Source organism: Coregonus lavaretus, assembly GCF_964263955.1.
Source record: "Coregonus lavaretus genome assembly, chromosome: 17".
In the NCBI taxonomy this organism is placed as follows: domain Eukaryota; kingdom Metazoa; phylum Chordata; class Actinopteri; order Salmoniformes; family Salmonidae; genus Coregonus; species Coregonus lavaretus.
In genome coordinates this window covers 45,793,837-45,811,336 of record NC_140004.1, presented here as the reverse complement: position 1 = coordinate 45,811,336, position 17,500 = coordinate 45,793,837, and the positions used below count along the sequence as shown (strand labels likewise).

Sequence of the window (17,500 nt, the reverse complement as noted above, 5' to 3'; positions counted from 1 at the left end):
CACAGCCACTCTGCTGCTGTATGGGAGAGCAGGTACACACACACAGCCACTCTGCTGCTGTATGGGAGATCATCAGGAGAGCAGGTACACACAGCCACTCTGCTGCTGGATGGGAGATCATCAGGAGAGCAGGTACACACACACAGCCACTCTGCTGCTGTATGGGAGATCATCAGGAGAGCAGGTACACACACACAGCCACTCTGCTGCTGTATGGGAGATCATCAGGAGAGCAGGTACACACAGCCACTCTGCTGCTGTATGGGAGATCATCAGGAGAGCAGGTACACACAGCCACTCTGCTGCTGAATGGGAGATCATCAGGAGAACAGGTACACACAGCCACTCTGCTGCTGTATGGGAGATCATCAGGAGAACAGGTACACACAGCCACTCTGCTGCTGTATGGGAGATCATCAGGAGAGCAGGTACACACAGCCACTCTGCTGCTGTATGGGAGATCATCAGGAGAGCAGGTACACACACACAGCCACTCTGCTGCTGTATGGGAGATCATCAGGAGAGCAGGTACACACAGCCACTCTGCTGCTGTATGGGAGATCATCAGGAGAGCAGGTACACACACACAGCCACTCTGCTGCTGTAATGGGAGATCATCAGGAGAACAGGTACACACACACAGCCACTCTGCTGCTGTAATGGGAGATCATCAGGAGAGCAGGTACACACACACAGCCACTCTGCTGCTGAATGGGAGATCATCAGGAGAACAGGTTACTATATTGTCTTTGTAAAATGTAGTTTATTGAAATGTCCTTTTTTTTTGTGTCATTGTGATATGCTTTGTAAATGTGAAGGAGGAGGATAAAGCCAATTTAAACTGAAGAAGAGGGAAGGGTTGCTGTGAAATTAGTGGCTTAAAGGGATACTTCTCCAGAGTCAGATGAACTCTAGTGGGCGGCAGGTAGCTTAGTGGTTAAGAGCGTAGTGCCAGTAACCGAAAGGTTGCTGGTTCTAATCCCCGAGCCGACTAGGTGAAAAATCTGTGATCAAGGCACTTAACCCTAATTGCTTCTGGATAAGAGTGTCTGCTAAATGACTAAAATGTAACTCGTGGATAAAAATTGTATGTGCCCAGTATGAAGAAAGTTAGAGGTAGGTTTGCGAGCCAATGCTAACTAGCGTTAGCGCAATGATTGGGTATATGCTAGCGGATTATCCCTTTAAAGCCAATCTAAACTGGAGAAGAGGGAAGGGTTGCTGTGAAAGTAGTGGTGTTGACTGAAGGACTGCCTGCCCAGCTGTCATACCCTGGTTTATCCACTAGGTGGCAGCACCTTATTTTACTACACCTGAACTGTCTACTCTAGTAAATCAAATCACCATTTATTGGTCACATACGCATATTTAGCAGATGTTATTGCGGTTGTAGCGAAATGCTGTGATGTTTTTATTAGCTTTAAAATCATAGGAAAATACTTTGCTAGCCCTGTTTGAACCCAGTTAGGGATTGAATTAAAATAACATTTATGAATTTTAATAGGATACTCACTTAAAATTAACTTTGTGTCTAGGTATAGAGACTGTAAGGAAAAACGTGCCTGTGATTGACAGGTCTGTGTGTGCAGGTATCGAGACAGTGGAGAAGGACGTGCCTGTGATTGACAGGTCTGTGTGTGCAGGTATCGAGACAGTGGGGAAGAACGTGCCTGTGATTGACAGGTCTGTGTGTGCAGGTATCGAGACAGTGGAGAAGGACGTGCCTGTGATTGACAGGTCTGTGTGTGCAGGTATCGAGACAGTGGGGAAGAACGTGCTGGTTGCGGGACGCTCTAAGAATGTAGGCTTGCCGATCGCCATGTTGCTCCACACAGACCGCAACCATCAACGCCCTGGAGGTACGACACTGTGTGTGTGTGTGTGTGTGTGTCTGCGCACCTGTATGCTTGTGTATGAAAAACCTCTGCAATATGTGTAATTTGCAAGGAGCAGTATCTTTCATGTACCCCGCCTTAGAGTCCTTGCGTGCCTATGTTGATGTTGCACCACCGCGGTTTTCCCAGTTATAAAGCTGTTTATTGCAATAGGGCTTCTAGTAAAGGAAATGATTAATTAAATAAATACCCCTGCACCTATTGTTCAAACAAGAATTGATGCAATGTAGGTACACATTCGTGGAAGAGAGGAAGCAGAGAAAGTAGGGAGGGTGGAGGAGAGAGAGAGTGGGGAGGGTGGAGGAGAGAGAGAGTGGGGAGGGTGGAGGAGAGAGAGTGGGGAGGGTGGAGGGGAGAGAGAGTGGGGAGGGTGGAGGGGAGAGAGTGGGGAGGGTGGAGGAGAGAGAGAGTGGGGAGGGTGGAGGAGAGAGAGTGGGGAGGGTGGAGGAGAGAGAGTGGGGAGGGTGCAGGGGAGGGAGGGAGGGAGGGTGGAGGAGAGAGTGGGGAGGGTGGAGGGGAGCGAGTGAGGAGATGCAGGGGAGAGAGTGGGGAGGGTGGAGGGGAGAGAGTGGGGAGGGTGGAGGAGAAAGGTGGATGGAGGAGAGAGAGGGTGGAGGAGAGAGAGAGGGGAGGGTGGAGGAGAAAGGTGGATGGAGGAGAGAGAGGGGGGAGGAGAGAGTGGGGAGGATGGAGTAGAGAGAGTGAGAAAGAGTGGAGAGACAAAGAGCGAGGTGAGGGTGGAGGAGAGAGAGAGAGAGAGAGAGGAGGATGGAGGAGAAAGGTGGATGGAGGAGAGAGATAGGGTGGAGGAGAGAGTGGGGAGGGTGGAGTAGAGACAGTGGAGAGAGAAAGAGTGAGGTGAGGGTGGAGGAGAGAGAGGAGGGTGGAGGAGAGAGAGAGAGGGGGGGTGGAGGAGAAAGTTGGATGGAGGAGGGAGATAGGGTGGAGGAGAGAGTGGGGAGGGTGGAGTAGAGATAGCGAGAAAGAGTGGAGAGAAAGAGCGAGGTCTTAGAGTCCTTGCATGCGTACGTTGATGTTGCACCACCGCGGTTTTCCCAGTTATAAAGCTGTTTATTGCAATAGGGCTTCTAGTAAAGGAAATGATTAATTAAATAAATACCCCTGCACCTATTGTTCAAACAAGAATTGATGCAATGCAGGTACACATTCGTGGAAGAGAGGAAGCAGAGAAAGTAGGGAGGGTGGAAGAGAGAGAGAGTGGGGAGGGTGGAGGGGAGAGAGTGGGGAGGGTGGAGGAGAGAGAGTGGGGAGGGTGGAGGAGAGAGAGTGGGGAGGGTGCAGGATAGGGAGGGTGGAGGAGAGAGAGTGGGGAGGGTGGAGGGGGGGTGCAGGGGAGGGAGGGTGGAGGAGAGAGAGTGGGGAGGGTGGAGGAGAGAGAGTGGGGAGGGTGCAGGGGAGGGTGGAGGAGAGAGAGTGGGGAGGATAGAGGAGAGAGAGTGGGGAGGGTGCAGGGGAGGGAGGGTGGAGGAGAGAGTGGGGAAGGTGGAGGGGAGAGAGTGGGGAGATGCAGGGGAGAGAGTGGGGAGGGTGGAGGGGAGAGAGTGGGGAGGGTGGAAGAGAAAGAGTGGGGAGGGTGGAGGAGAAAGGTGGATGGAGGAGAGAGGAGGAGAGAGAGGGGGGAGGGTGGAGGAGAAAGGTGGATGGAGGGTTGAGTGGGTGGAGGAGAGAGTGGGGAGGGTGGAGTAGAGAGAGTGAGAAAGTGTGGAGAGAGAAAGAGCGAGGTGAGGGTGGAGGAGAGAGAGAGAGAGAGGAGGATGGAGGAGAGAGAGAGTGGGGAGGGTGGAGGAGAGAGGGGTGGGTGGATGAGAGAGAGGGGAGGGTGGAGGAGAGTGGGGTGGGGTGGGGTGGGTGGAGGAGAGAGAGAGAGAGAGGGGAGGGTGGAGAGAGGAGAGGGTGGAGGAGAGAGAGAGGACTGTGGAGAAAAGAGTGAGGGAGGGTGCAGGAGAGAGAGAGAGTTGAGGAGGAGAGAGAGAGAGGGGTGGGTGGAGAAGAGAGAGAGGAGTGTGTGGAGGAGAGAAAGCGAGGTGAGGGTGGAGGAGAGAGAGGGAAGGGTGGTGGAGAGAGAGATGAGTGGGTAGAGGAGAGAGAGGGGGTGGAGGGTGGAGGAGAGAGAGAGCGGAGGGTGGAAGAGTGAGAGAGGGTAGGGTGGAGGAGAGAGAGAGAAGGAAGGGTTGAGAAGTGGGGAGGGGAGGGGAGGGTGGGAGAGAGAGAGAGAGAGAGAGAGAGAGAGAGAGGGGGGAGGGTGGAAGAGAGAGAGAGGGGGAGGGTGGAAGAGAGAGGGGAGGGTGGAGGAGCGAGATGGGAGGGTGGAGGAGAGAGAGAGGGGTGGGTGGAGGAGAGAGAGAGAGGGGAGGGTGGAGGAGGGAGGGGAGGGGAGGGTGGAAGAGCGAGAGAGAGGGGAGGGTGGAAGAGAGAGAGAGAGACAGAGGAGGGTGGAAGAGAGAGGGGAGGGTGGAAGAGAGAGATGGGAGGGAGGGTGGGGGAGCGAGAGGGATGGGTGGTGGAGGAGAGAGAGAGGAGGGTGAAAGAGCAAGAGAGGGTAGGGTGGAGGAGAGAGAGAGAGAGAGAGAGAGAGAAGGAAGGGTGGAGAAGAGATGGGAGGGGAAGGTGGAAGAGCGAGAGAGAGGGGAGGGTGGAAGAGAGAGGGGGGAGGGTGGAAGAGAGGTGGGGTGGAGGAGAGAGAGGGGAAGGGTGGTGGAAAAACAGATAGAAGGGATGGTGGAGGAGAGAGAGCGGGGAGGGTGGAGGGTGGATGGAGGAGAGAGAGGGGCGGAGAGAGGTGAGGGTGGAGGAGAGAGGTGAGGTTGGATGAGTGAGAGAGAAAGAGAGGGTTAATGTAAACATATGTTTCCCATGGCAATAATGCCCTTTGATGAGGGTGGAGGAGAGAGAGGGGTGGCTGGAGGAGAGAGAGGGGAGGGTGGAGAGAGGGGAGGGTGGGGAGGGTGGAGGAGAGAGAGAGTCGGGAGGGTGGAGGGGATAGAGAGATGACTGTGGATGAAAGAGAGGGGAGGGTGGAGGAGAGAGAGGGGCAGAGAGAGGTGAGGGTGGAGGAGAGAGGGGAGGGTGGAGGAGAGAGAGAGAGGGGAGGGTGGAGGAGAGAGAGAGAGGGGAGGGTGGAGGAAAGAGAGAGAGGACTGTGGAGGAAAGAGAGAGGGGAGGGTGGAGAGAGTTAGTGGAGGAGAGAGAGAGAGGGGAGGGTGGAGGAGAGAGAGAGGGGAGGGTGGAGGAGAGAGAGGGCGGAGAGAGAGAGGGGAGGGTGGAGGAGAGAGAGTGGAGAGGGTGGAGGAGAGAGAAGGGGGAGGGTGGAGGAGAGAGAGGGGAGGAGGGAGAGAGGGGGGAGATGGGAGGGTGGAGGAGAGAGGGGGGAGGGTGGAGAAGAGAGAGAGAGAGAGGGGGGAGGGTGGAGGAGAGAGAGGGGCGGAGAGAGAGGGGTGGGTGGAGGAGAGAGAGAGAGAGGGGTGGGTGGAGGAGAGAGAGGGGAGGATGGAGGAGAGAGAGGGGAGGGTGGAGGAGAGAGAGAAAGAGAGAGAGAGTTGGGAGGGTGGAGGGGATAGAGAGATGACTGTGGAGGAAAGAGAGGGGAGGGTGGAGGAGAGTGAGTTAGTGGAGGAGAGAGAGAGAGAGCGAGAGGGTTGGGGAGAGAGCGAGTAAGAGGGGGTTGTGGAGAGAGAGAGTGACAGGGGGTTGGGGAGAGAGAGGGGGGGGGGTTTGGGAGAGAGGGTTGGGGGAGAGAGAGGGGAGGGTGGAAGAGAGCGAGCGAGAGAGAGGGGAGGGTGGAGGAGAGAGAGAGGGGAGGGTGGAGGAGAGAGAGAGGAGAGGGTTGAGGAGAGAGAGAGAGGGGAGGGTGGAGGAGAGAAAAGGAGCGGAGGGTGGAGGAGAGAGAGAGGACTGTGGAGGAAAGAGAGAGGGGAAGGTGGAGCAGAGAGTTAGTGGAGGAGAGAGAGAGAGAGAGAGGGGAGGGTGGAGGAGAGAGAGAGGGGAGGGTGGATGAGAGAGAGAGGGGTGGAGGAGAGAGGGGAGGGGAGGGTGGAGGAGAGAGAGGGGAGGGTGGAGGGGAGAGAGAGAGGACTGTGGAGGAAAGAGAGGGGAAGGTGGAGCATTGAGTTAATGGAGGAGAGAGAAAGAGAGAGAGAGAGAGGGGAGGGTGGAGGAGAAGAGAGAGGGGAGGGTGGAGGAGAGAGAGAGGGGTGGAGGAGAGAGGGGAGGGGAGGGTGGAGGAGAAAGGGGTGGGTGGAGGAGAGAGAAAGAGAGAGAGGGGAGGGTGGAGGAGAGAGAGAGGGGTGGAGGAGAGAGGGGAGGGGAGGGTGGAGGAGAGAGTGGAGGGTGGAGGAGAGAGGGGTGGGTGGAGGAGAGAGAAAGAGAGAGAGAGAGAGAGGGGAGGGTGGAGGAGAGAGAAAGAGAGAGAGAGAGAGAGAGAGAGAGAGAGAGAGGGGGAGAGAGTTTGAGTTTTTATAAACCTTTATTTTATACTAAAGTGTTAACATAAATAATGTCACAATGCCTTTTCAGAAATGAAACAACAAATGTTATTCCTAAATAAAAAATGAAAACAAAAATACAAATAAATTAAATACAAATACAAAAAAACATATATATTCAACTCATTTCATCAACAAAAAATAGTTTCCCCTCCTCCACAAAACAAACCGCTCCTTCGTAGGCCCACTTCTCCTCAAACAATGGGAGATCTTTTACAGCCGAGAAGAACTCAAAATCCACTTTTATTCTTGCTTTCACTAATCCTTTAAAAACACATCTTACATCCTGCCCATATCCCGTGTCTATCTTATGTTTCCTACTCAGAAAAAATAACATCTTAGCTTGTCCCAAAATAAAATGTAACAGTTGACATTTTCTTTTCTGTTGTTTACTATATTGAAACCCCAAAATAAAAACAGTGTTATTGAAAATCTCCCCTACAGCTGTAAACAAAGACTCCAGTATTTCCAAGAGAGGTTTTATCCTCTCACACTCCATAAAACAGTGAACAATTGTTTCTCTTATGTTACAAAAAGGACATCCATCTCCAACATCTGAGTTAATAACAGATACAAAAGCATTAACTGCAATGATGCACTCAGGTTTGTGGTCCTCTGTAGCTCAACTGGTAGAGCACGGCGCTTGTAACGCCAAGGTAGTGGGTTCGATCCCCGGGACCACCCATACACAAAAGATGTATGCACGCATGACTGTAAGTCGCTTTGGATAAAAGCGTCTGCTAAATGGCATATTATTATTATGATGCCATGCAAAACCCTCCATTGCATATCCCCAGTACCCTTTTGTAACGGTGGCTTGTACAGTGCTCTCCATGCTGGCTTTACCTTGTCATCAATGCCCAATTTTACCCTCCATGGAGTGTCTTTTCTATTTTTCAATGTATCTTTATTCAAAACCTTGACACACCTCGTATATAAGTATTTCCCATTCACCTCATCCAAACCCACCTCTTCCAACCCTCTCAAATCCAGTAATAACGCCTTTCTTTCGGACTCTGAGATATTGGGTGTAATCCCTAGTCTTGGAAATGAGACGTTTTCCTCTTGTACCTTCTTCTTGTGACTATTCAGCATACCCCACTCTTCTGCTGACAGAGCCTCCCTGCAGCTTCCCAGCAGTTGTCTGACAATCCTTTCCGACCTCACCCCCAAATGTTCAGCCACCCGTCTTCCATCCATTAAGGTGGGCCCAGCCATGGCCATTAACTGTTTTAAGGTGATGATTTTGCCCTTCACCAGAATCTTGGAGAAACAGCTGCAGTTGTACAATCCAGTCTTGCCCCATACACCAGAGGTTCCTCCAACAGCCAATGCACTGACTCCGCTGAAGTTCCACTGACAACTTCATTATGCTCCACAGATTTTTTTAAATCTTTATTTTAACAGGGGAAAACAGACTGAGACCTGGATCTCTTTTACGGCTGTGCCCTGTGTAAACATGACAGTTTTAGACATACAGACAAGAACATTTCAAACATACAAAACAAAAAACACATTTCAACAGAAACAATCACAGACATATTGATCCTTCATAACATTTTTAAAATGGGCAAGGGTCTAACTTAAGTTGGATCTGCAGTTTGTTCCATAAATAAGGTGCAAAGGAACTGAAGGCAGTCCTACCCAACTCTGTGGAGACCACAGGAGTCTCTAATGTAATCCACATCTGTGATCTGGTTTTAAATTTAGTATATCTAGTGGAAATGAATGATGATATATATGGAGGTAGTTTTAAAAGAAGTGCTTTATAAATAAACAAGAGAGCATGTTGCTCTCGCCTCACAGATAGAGAGGCCCAAACCACATGTTGATATAGGAAACAGTGATGAGTTTTGTAACTATCACCCGTGATAAACCTGAGTGCACAATGGTAAATAGCATCCAGTGGTTTTAATGTGTTTGCCGATGCATGCATATAGATAATATCACCATAATCTAAAACGGACATAAAAGTAGCCTGCACAATTTGTTTTCTATTTTCGGAGGACAGACAAGCCCTGTTTCTGTAAAGGAACCCTATCTTGAATTTGAGCTTTTTTCCCAATTCAGTAACATGTTTTTTAAAAGAAAGCCTATCATCTAACCATACCCCTAAGTATTTATATGCAGAGACCTGTTTGATTTGAGTACCATCCAAGCTAGTGATTACAAAAGTGTTTCTAATTGAGAGTTTAGACCTAGAAAAAAACATGACATTTGTTTTCTTAGCGTTTAAAACAAGTTTAAGCTGTAAAAGAGACCCCTGTAGTATCCAACTGCATTAAAGCTTGGTCCGCTGTTGGAGCAATAGAGTACATCACTGTGTCATCTGCATATAAATTGAATTTACAATATCTGACATCATCACCAATGTTGTTTATATAAAGTGAGAACAATAGTGGGCCAATTATTGAACCCTGAGGGACCCCTTTAAGTAACTGTAAGGGGTCAGACATGACCCCGTCGACCATGACGGCCTGAGTTCTATCTTTAAAATAGTCATAAAACCATCGACAGGCGTCAGTGCCCAGTCCTATAGATGACAGCTTACTCAAAAGGATAGCATGGTCTACAGTGTCAAAAGCTTTTGACAAATCTACAAACAACGCAGCACAGTGCTTTCTATCATCTAAGGCATTTGCAATATCATTTACAACAAGCATAGTGGCCGATGTGGTACTGTGTTTAGATCTAAAACCAGATTGATTGGGGCTAAAAATACTGTTAACAGAAAGAAAAGATTGTAACTGTTTGTTGACTATAGATTCTAGGATTTTTGCCAGACAAGGGAGCCTAGAGATGGGTCGATAGTTATCCAAATCACTACCGTCACGTCCCTTATGTAATGGCAGAACAAAAGCTGCTTTCCACACCTTAGGGATATTTCCTGTGCTTAATGTTAGATTAAAAATGTGTGTCACTGAACCAGCAATGATAGGTGCAGCACACTTAAGTAAGTACGGGTCTAAATTGTCCGCGCCTAAGGATTTCTTAGTATCAATGGCACACAGGGCAGCTAGAACCTCTGCTTCAGTTATTTTCTGGAAACTAAAAACAGGGTTACCATTTTTCAGAGTAACGGTTGAAAAGCAAGACGAAAAATCAACTAACTGGCCAGTACCACAATGGCCACTTTTCCTTTCAAATAAAAAACCAGCAGAGATGAAATGCTTATTAAAAGCATCACAAATATCCTTTTTTTTCACTTAGAATACAGGAGTCTGAGATAATTTGCTTAGGAAGAGAAACAGCAGAATACCCCTGTTTCAGTGAGTTAACGGTTTTCTAGAATTTTGCAGGATCTCCTGCAGAATCTGTCATAGCATTAAGGAAGTAATTTGATTTTGCCTTTTTGACAGCTGCAGTACATTTATTTCTCAATTGCCTAAAAAACAGCCAATCAGCTGGAGTACCTGTTTTCCTCGCCAAGGCCCAGGCCCGATTCTTTTGCAGAAAAAGACCTGACAATTCAGGAGAGAACCAAGAACTGGTTCGGTTTCTTACTCTGTGCTTCTTAAGCGGGGCGTGTTTATCAGACAGAGGTAACAATAGAAGAGAAAAAAGCAAGGGCTAAAACCGGGTCCAGAAAACAGCAAGTGGATAAAAGCTCAGAGTGATATACAGTGAGGAAAAAAAGTATTTAGTCAGCCACCAATTGTGCATGTTCTCCCACTTAAAAAGACGAGCGAGGCCTGTAATTTTCATCATAGGTACACGTCAACTATGACAGACAAATGGAGAATTTTTTTCTCCAGAAAATCACATTGTAGGATTTTTAATGAATTTATTTGCAAATTATGGTGGAAAATAAATATTTGGTCACCTACAAACAAGCAATATTTCTGGCTCTCACAGACCTGTAACTTCTTCTTTAAGAGGCTCCTCTGTCCTCCACTCGTTACCTGTATTAATGGCACCTGTTTGAACTTGTTATCAGTATAAAATACATCTGTCCACAACCTCAAACAGTCACACTCCAATCTCCACTATGGCCTAGACCAAAGAGCTGTCAAATGACACCAGAAACAAAATTGTAGACCTGCACCAGGCTGGGAAGACTGAATCTGCAATAGGTAAGCATCTTGGTTTGAAGAAATCAACTGTGGGAGCAATTATTAGGAAATGGAAGACATACAAGACCACTGATAATCTCCCTCGATCTGGGGCTCCACGCAAGATCTCACCCCGTGGGGTCAAAATGATCACAAGAACGGTGAGCAAAAATCCCAGAACCACACGGGGGGACCTGTGAATGACCTGCAGAGAGCTCGGACCAAAGTAACAAAGCCTACCATCAGTAACACACTACGCCGCCAGGGACTCAAATCCTGCAGTTCCAGACGTGTCCCCCTGCTTAAGCCAGTACATGTCCAGGCCCGTCTGAAGTTTGCTAGAGTGCATTTGGATGATCCAGAAGAGGATTGGGAGAATGTCATATGGTCAGATGAAACCAAAATAGAACTTTTTGGTAAAAACTCAACTCGTCGTGTTTGGAGGACAAAGAATGCTGAGTTGCATCCAAAGAACACCATACCTACTGTGAAGCATGGGGGTGGAAACATCATGCTTTGGGGCTGTTTTTCTGCAAAGGGACCAGGACGACTGATCCGTGTAAAGGAAAGAATGAATGGGGCCATGTATCATGAGATTTTGAGTGAAAACCTCCTTCCATCAGCAAGGGCATTGAAGATGAAACGTGGCTGGGTCTTTCAGCATGACAATGATCCCAAACACACCGTCCGGGCAACGAAGGAGTGGCTTCGTAAGAAGCATTTCAAGGTCCTGGAGTGGCCTAGCCAGTCTCCAGATCTCAACCCCATAGAAAATCTTTGGAGGGAGTTGAAAGTCCGTGTTGGCCAGCGACAGCAACAGTGTGTGAAAACCTTGTGAAGACTTACAGAAAACGTTTGACCTGTGTCATTGCCAACAAAGGGTATATAACAAAGTATTGAGAAACGTTTGTTATTGACCAAATACTTATTTTCCACCATAATTTGCAAATAAATTCATAAAAAATCCTACAATGTGATTTTCTGGAATTTTTTTTTCTCATTTTGTCTGTCATAGTTGACGTGTACCTATGATGAAAATTACAGGCCTCTCATCTTTTTAAGTGGGAGAACTTGCACAATTGGTGGCTGACTAAATACTTTTTTCCCCCACTGTAAGTCAAGGATAAAAGCTTGCTGTGAGAAATGTTTATAATTTCTCTTAGAGATTATACAGGGATCAGAGTGTTTCAGCCTGGTATCTCTAATACAAGCAATAGAGCAATGGTCACTGATATCATTTGAAATATCATCAGCATTATTACCAAGTACCACATTTAAAACTAGACATTCATATTGCTTTGGGACAGAGGTTGATATGGACACAGAAACATTTAAGCAGCATTTTACATAAATCGTGATACCACCACCTCTACCAACTCTATCAGCTCTATAAATATTGTACCCAATCAACTGAACATCTGAATCAGGCACAGAATCACACAGCCACGATTCAGATACAATCAGTACGTCAACATTTTGATTGTGAGACCAACATTTCAATAAAGTCCAACTTTTGGATCAGGCTTCTAGCATTCAAATGAATTATTCCAATGCCATTGCTACGGGAATTCATATCAGATGGAGGATCCAGGGTAGCACCTGAAGCTGCACTGAATGAGCAATAAACCATTTTCGGGCTATTGACAGAGCTCAATTTTATGGGGAAAAGATTACTACTAACAATACCTCTCTGCATGTAAGTAGTATTCGCAATACGGTGATTGGACAATAATCTAGGAATTGCAGAAAGGTTGTTAGCTGAAGTTTGTTCCATATTTGCAATTGAGGGACTAATGAATGAAACTGGGAGAGGAGCATTGAACATAGTCTGATAGGGGAGCGTACAATCCCAAAAGTCAACCCCCGAAAAGACACAACGTCATGTATCAAAGGCTCTACATGAGGCAAGAGTAAGATACATGTTGGTGGAGAGGATGCTGGAGCCATACCTGTTAAGATGTAAATTGTCCCGAAGAAATAGACCTGGTCGGTCTGTAAAAGCTGTAAAGTTATCCACAAAAGGAATTCCCATCGTGCAGCAGTATCCCTTAAGCCAGGTGTGTAATTGGCGTATATACGACTAAAAACCATATCCGTGGGGATGGAAAAGGACCGGAAACAACACACTGCTTCCCAGATTCCAGCAGCGTATTTATCAATGTTTTAAAATCGTCTCTCAATTTCTCTGACTGCTGGAGTTTAATGTCATTTGACCCAACTTGGACAATGACAGTTGAAGCGGCGGAGTGCTTGCTGATAAGTAGCGGTAGCATGGAATATAGGTCAGAGATCCTAGCGCCAGGGTAGCAGAAAGTCTCAGCTTTCCGGATTGAAACGTTTCGGACCATGGATGAACCCACCACGAGAACGGAAGGACTACAGATGGGTTTATTGGGTAAATGACGGGGCCTCTCCCAGGTGATCTGCCTCCTAGCAGGTTGAGGGGGGCTAGCAGCTGAGACTGACGACCGAGCGGTAGGCAAGGAGCGCAGATGAGTGTGCTTGGGCACTTCCACCTGAGAGTGAGACGGCAGCAGTAGAGATGGAGCGGAGGGACCCTGTACAGTATGATTGGAATGCACTTCCAGGTCTTCCAGGACCTTGAATCTCCTCCCCAATTGTAGCACTTCCGAAACATTTGATGGATTCTGTTTCCTGGAGTGCTTTACTCCCCGGACAGCAATCCAGGCGGAGCAGAAGGGGTGGAACAGACCGGGCCCTTCGGTTTAGCTCCTAGCCTGGGCCAAGGCTCATTTAAGGGAACCGAATGGCGTTTCTCCGTTACAGGCTCCTCAGAAGTGGAGGTGCCGAGCCAGGGGCAGGTGACGTCGTCGATTTTGGAGGTGGTTTGTGCAACCATGGAGTCCAGGAGTTCCTCGTCCTCCTTGATCTGGCGCAAGACAGATACTCTCCCCTCCAGCTCAGCGACTCTCTGGCTCAGGTACTGGCAGGTGGTACATCTAGGGGTGAGCGAAGCCATGAGAGACATCTTGCTCCTCTCTGTACGTCGTCTCGTTGTTGTTGGTAACCAGGAATCTGGGACACAAACTTGCGGTCCCAGCCGTAAAGGCTGACCGCGTCGCGGAATCAGTAGCAATGCAAACTTTAGCTATGATTTTAAAACGATTTCATAAAAACAACAAACCGAGTGTAGGCAGTACACGGTTCTGTTGCGCGCTCTGATGACGTCTGTTGCGTGATGACGTCTGTGGTGTACATACAAACACACAATAACATACGCACCTCCCTAGAAATCTGGCTACCATCAACCAAAAATAAAGCCTTCTTTAAACCTAATCCCCCAACCTGCTGTAATATAAGACCTGCCACCCCTCTCCAAACCACATTTTCCGGTCCATAAAGCAACCTTTGAATAAACTGAAACACGGAAAGCAGCAGCCCTACTAGCAAGATGTACAAGACCTTGTCCCCCCTCCTCTTTTGACAAATACAAAACACTTTGTGGAACCCAATGATATTTATCCCAAAATAAATCTACAGTAATCGCCTGTATCTTAGCCAGAAGGCCAGATGGTGCCTCTAAAACTGACAACCGATGCCACAGTGCAGAGGCAATCACATTGTTAACTATAATAGTGCGCCCCCTATATGACATACGAGATAACAACCAATGCCATCTCCTCATCCTCCCTTCCACCATTTCAACCACCCCAATCCAATTTTTTCCCATTGTCCCCTCATCTCCTAGGTAAACTCCAAGATACTTAAAACCTCCCTTACACCATTCCAGCACCCCTGGCAAAGCCATGATCCCTCCAGACCATTCTCCAATCTGTAAAGCACAACTTTTTTCCCAATTTACCTTTGCAGAGGATATTCCCCTAAAACGATCAACCATTAGACTCATACTATCCACCTCCGCTTGATTTTTCACTAAAACAACTACATCATCAGCATAGGCTCTATAGCAATGGCGTATTTATTGCCTTACCTCCATAACTTACTACATTCGCACACACTGTATATATATTTTCTGTTGTATTTTTGACTTTATGTTTGTTTTACCCCATATGTAACTCTGTGTTGTTGTTTTTATCGCACTGCTTTGCTTTATCTTGGCCAGGTCGCAGTTGTAAATGAGAACTTGTTCTCAACTGGCTTACCTGGTTAAATAAAGGTGAAATAAAAAATAAAAAAATAAAATGGCATATAACATTACCGACAAAGAACACCCCTTCCTAATACCTCTACACACTTTAAAAGGAGCACTCAAACCACCGTTAACTTTCAATACACTTTCAATGTCCCCATATATCACCTTTATCATGGCAATAAAACCAGAGCTGAAACCAAACGCCTCAAAAATGTGCCATAAGTATTGATGTTCAACTCGGTCAAATGCCTTTTCCTGATCAATTGAAATTAGACCAGCATCCAACCCAATAGCCCTAGAGACGTCCAAAACATCCTGGATCAGAGAAATGTTATCCCCCATCTGCCTGCCAGTAACACAGTAGGACTGGTCCGTATGATTTGCTCCATCACCTCCCTCAGCCTGTTGGACAAAGCCTTTGACAGGATCTTATAATCAGTTTACAATAGAGCCACCGGCCTCCAGTTCTTCTGCAGCTTATTGGTAGTAACCCTCCGGTTAAACTATAATTTAACTACTGCTAGCCAATCCTCTCCCAACATAGCCCAAAAATACTTAAAAAAGTAAACGGGAAGCCCATCAATGCCTGGTGCTCTTCCATTTTCCATGCCTTTTAATGCGGTGTATAGCTCCTGCAAAGACAATGGTTGCTCTAGCTCAACCTGAGCTTCTGCAGCCACCTGTGGGAGCCCATCAAGGAACTGCTGTGTCCCTGTTTTATCCTCTTTGTACTCACACTTGTAGAACTCAGCATAGAACTCTACTGCCCTCTTTCTAATTTCACTAGGGCTAGTGAGCTCCTGTCCAACTGCTGATTTGAGACAATGAATAATTCTTCTTTGTCCATTCTTTTTCTCTAAACCAAAGAAACATTTGGATGAGGCATCCATTTCAGAGATTCCCTGAAACTTACTTCTAACCAATGCCCCCTGTGCTCTGATACCCAGCAGATCTGCCAATGCAGCTTTTTTCCTCTTGAGGGCCTGAGTATGACCTCGATCTCCTGTGGTCTCAACCAAGGTCATGAGTTCCACTATTTCAGTCTCTGGGGCTTTCATTGATCTGGTGATATCCTTGGTGACATTCCTCGTGTATTGATTACAGAATTGTTGAATCTGGATTTTCCCTATATCCCACCACTGTTGAAGGGATACAAAACTGGCCTTTTGAGACCTCCACCTCTCCCAGAAAAAACTACATTTCCTGAAGTTAGCATCACTCAATAAAGTTATATTAAAATGCCAGTATGCGCGTTGGGGTTTTACATCGTTAATGAACACCACCTCTGTTATTAAACAATGATCAGAAAATCCCACTGGGGTTATCACACTTGATTTACAGACCTGAGATTGATGCTCAAAACAATAAAACCTATCTAACCTGGCCATAGAGATGGTGTTCTCTCTCACATGCGCCCAGGTGTACTGTCTCGTGCCTCCATGTTGACTCCGCCAAATATCACACAGTTCATGTGTTACAATGAGGCGTTTAAAAAAAAGTCCTTGAGGCTATATGAGGTTCTTTGTGATTTCTATCTAAATCACTGACTGTGCAGTTAAAACCCCCAGCAATAAATAAATCATCTTAATTGTTACATTTCTCAATGGTATTTGATAATGTCTCTAAAAAACATACCCTCTCAACTGCCACCACTGGGGCATATACATTTATCAGACACAGTGATGTTTTCATACCTCGCTCTAACTTTTAATAACCTCCCCTCAACTACCTCTTCAACCTTATATGACAAAGGCAAAAACCCTTTTGAGAACAAGATGGCCACACCCCCACTTTTTGAGTTTTTATGACTACACACCACTGTCCCCCCCCCCCCCACCCCACTCCTGTTGCCACATCCAAATTACTATGCGTTTCTTCTAGAAAATCCTCTTCTAGGAGAGAGGGGTGGGTGGAGGAGAGAGAGGGGAGGGTGGAGGAGAGAGAGACGACTGTGGAGGAAAGAGAGAAGGGAGGGTGGAGGAGAGAGAGGGGAGGAGAGAGGGGAGGGTGGAGGGGAGAGAGTGGGGAGGGTGGAGGAGAGAGAGGACTGTGGAGGAAAGTGTGGAGGAGGAGAAGAGAGAGAGAGAGGGGTGGGTGGAGGAGAGAGAGAGATATATAGAGAGAGGGGAGGGTGGAGGAAAGAGAGAGGGGAGGGTGGAGGAGAGAGAGAGTGAGGAGGGTGGAGGAGAGAGAGAGGGTAGGGTGGAGGAGAAAGAGTTAGTTGAGGGGAGAGAGAGAGAGAGAGAGAGAGAGGGGGGGGGGTGGAGGAGAGAGAGAGGTAAGAGAGAGGGGGTGGAGGAGAGAGAGAGGAAAGAGAGAGGGGAGGGTGGAGGAGAGAGAGAGAGAGGGGAGGGTGGAGGAGAGAGAGAGGGGGAGGGTGGAGGAGAGCGAGAGAGGGGTTGGTGGAGGAGAGGGTGGAGGACAGCGAGAGAGAGGGGAGGGTGGAGGAGAGAGAGAGAGAGGGGAGGGTGGAGGAGAGCGAGGGGGGGAGGGTGGAGGAGAGAGAGGGGAGGGTTGGGTGGAGGAAAGAGAGAGAGAGGGGAGGGTGGAGGAGAGAGTTAGTGGAGGAGAGAGAGGGGAGGGTGGAGGAGAGAGAGGGGAGGGTGTAGGAGGGAGAGCAAGAGAGGGGGAGGGTGGAGGAGGGAGAGCGAGAGAGGGGGAGGGTGGAGGAGAGAGAGGGGGGCGGAGACAGAGGGGTGGGTGGAGGAGAGAGAGAGAGAGTGGGGAGGGTGGAGGAAAGAGAGAGAGAGAGAGAAGGGAGGGTGGAGGAGAGAGTTAGTGGAGGAGAGAGAGGGGAGGGTGGAGGAGAGAGAGAGAGAGGGATGGGTGGAGGAGAGAGAGTTAGTGGAGGAGAGAGGGATGGGTGGGTGGAGGAGAGAGGGATGGGTGGGTGGAGGAGAGAGAGAGGGAGGGGTGGGTGGAGGAGGGAGAGAGAGG

At 48.1% G+C, this 17,500-nt stretch overlaps 1 protein-coding gene across 1 annotated transcript in view; it reads left to right on the top strand.

Annotated features, from left to right (window-relative positions):
• Positions 1–17,500, top strand: part of LOC311144346 (bifunctional methylenetetrahydrofolate dehydrogenase/cyclohydrolase 2, mitochondrial-like) — a gene marked incomplete at its 5' end in the record, with an annotated part of 36,018 nt that overhangs the window by 10,568 nt on the left and 7,950 nt on the right. Inside the window, one exon of the mRNA XM_084180381.1 lies at positions 1,752–1,859. Within this exon, the coding sequence (XP_084036507.1) occupies positions 1,752–1,859 (108 nt within the window). The remainder of the gene's footprint in view (positions 1–1,751; positions 1,860–17,500) is intronic.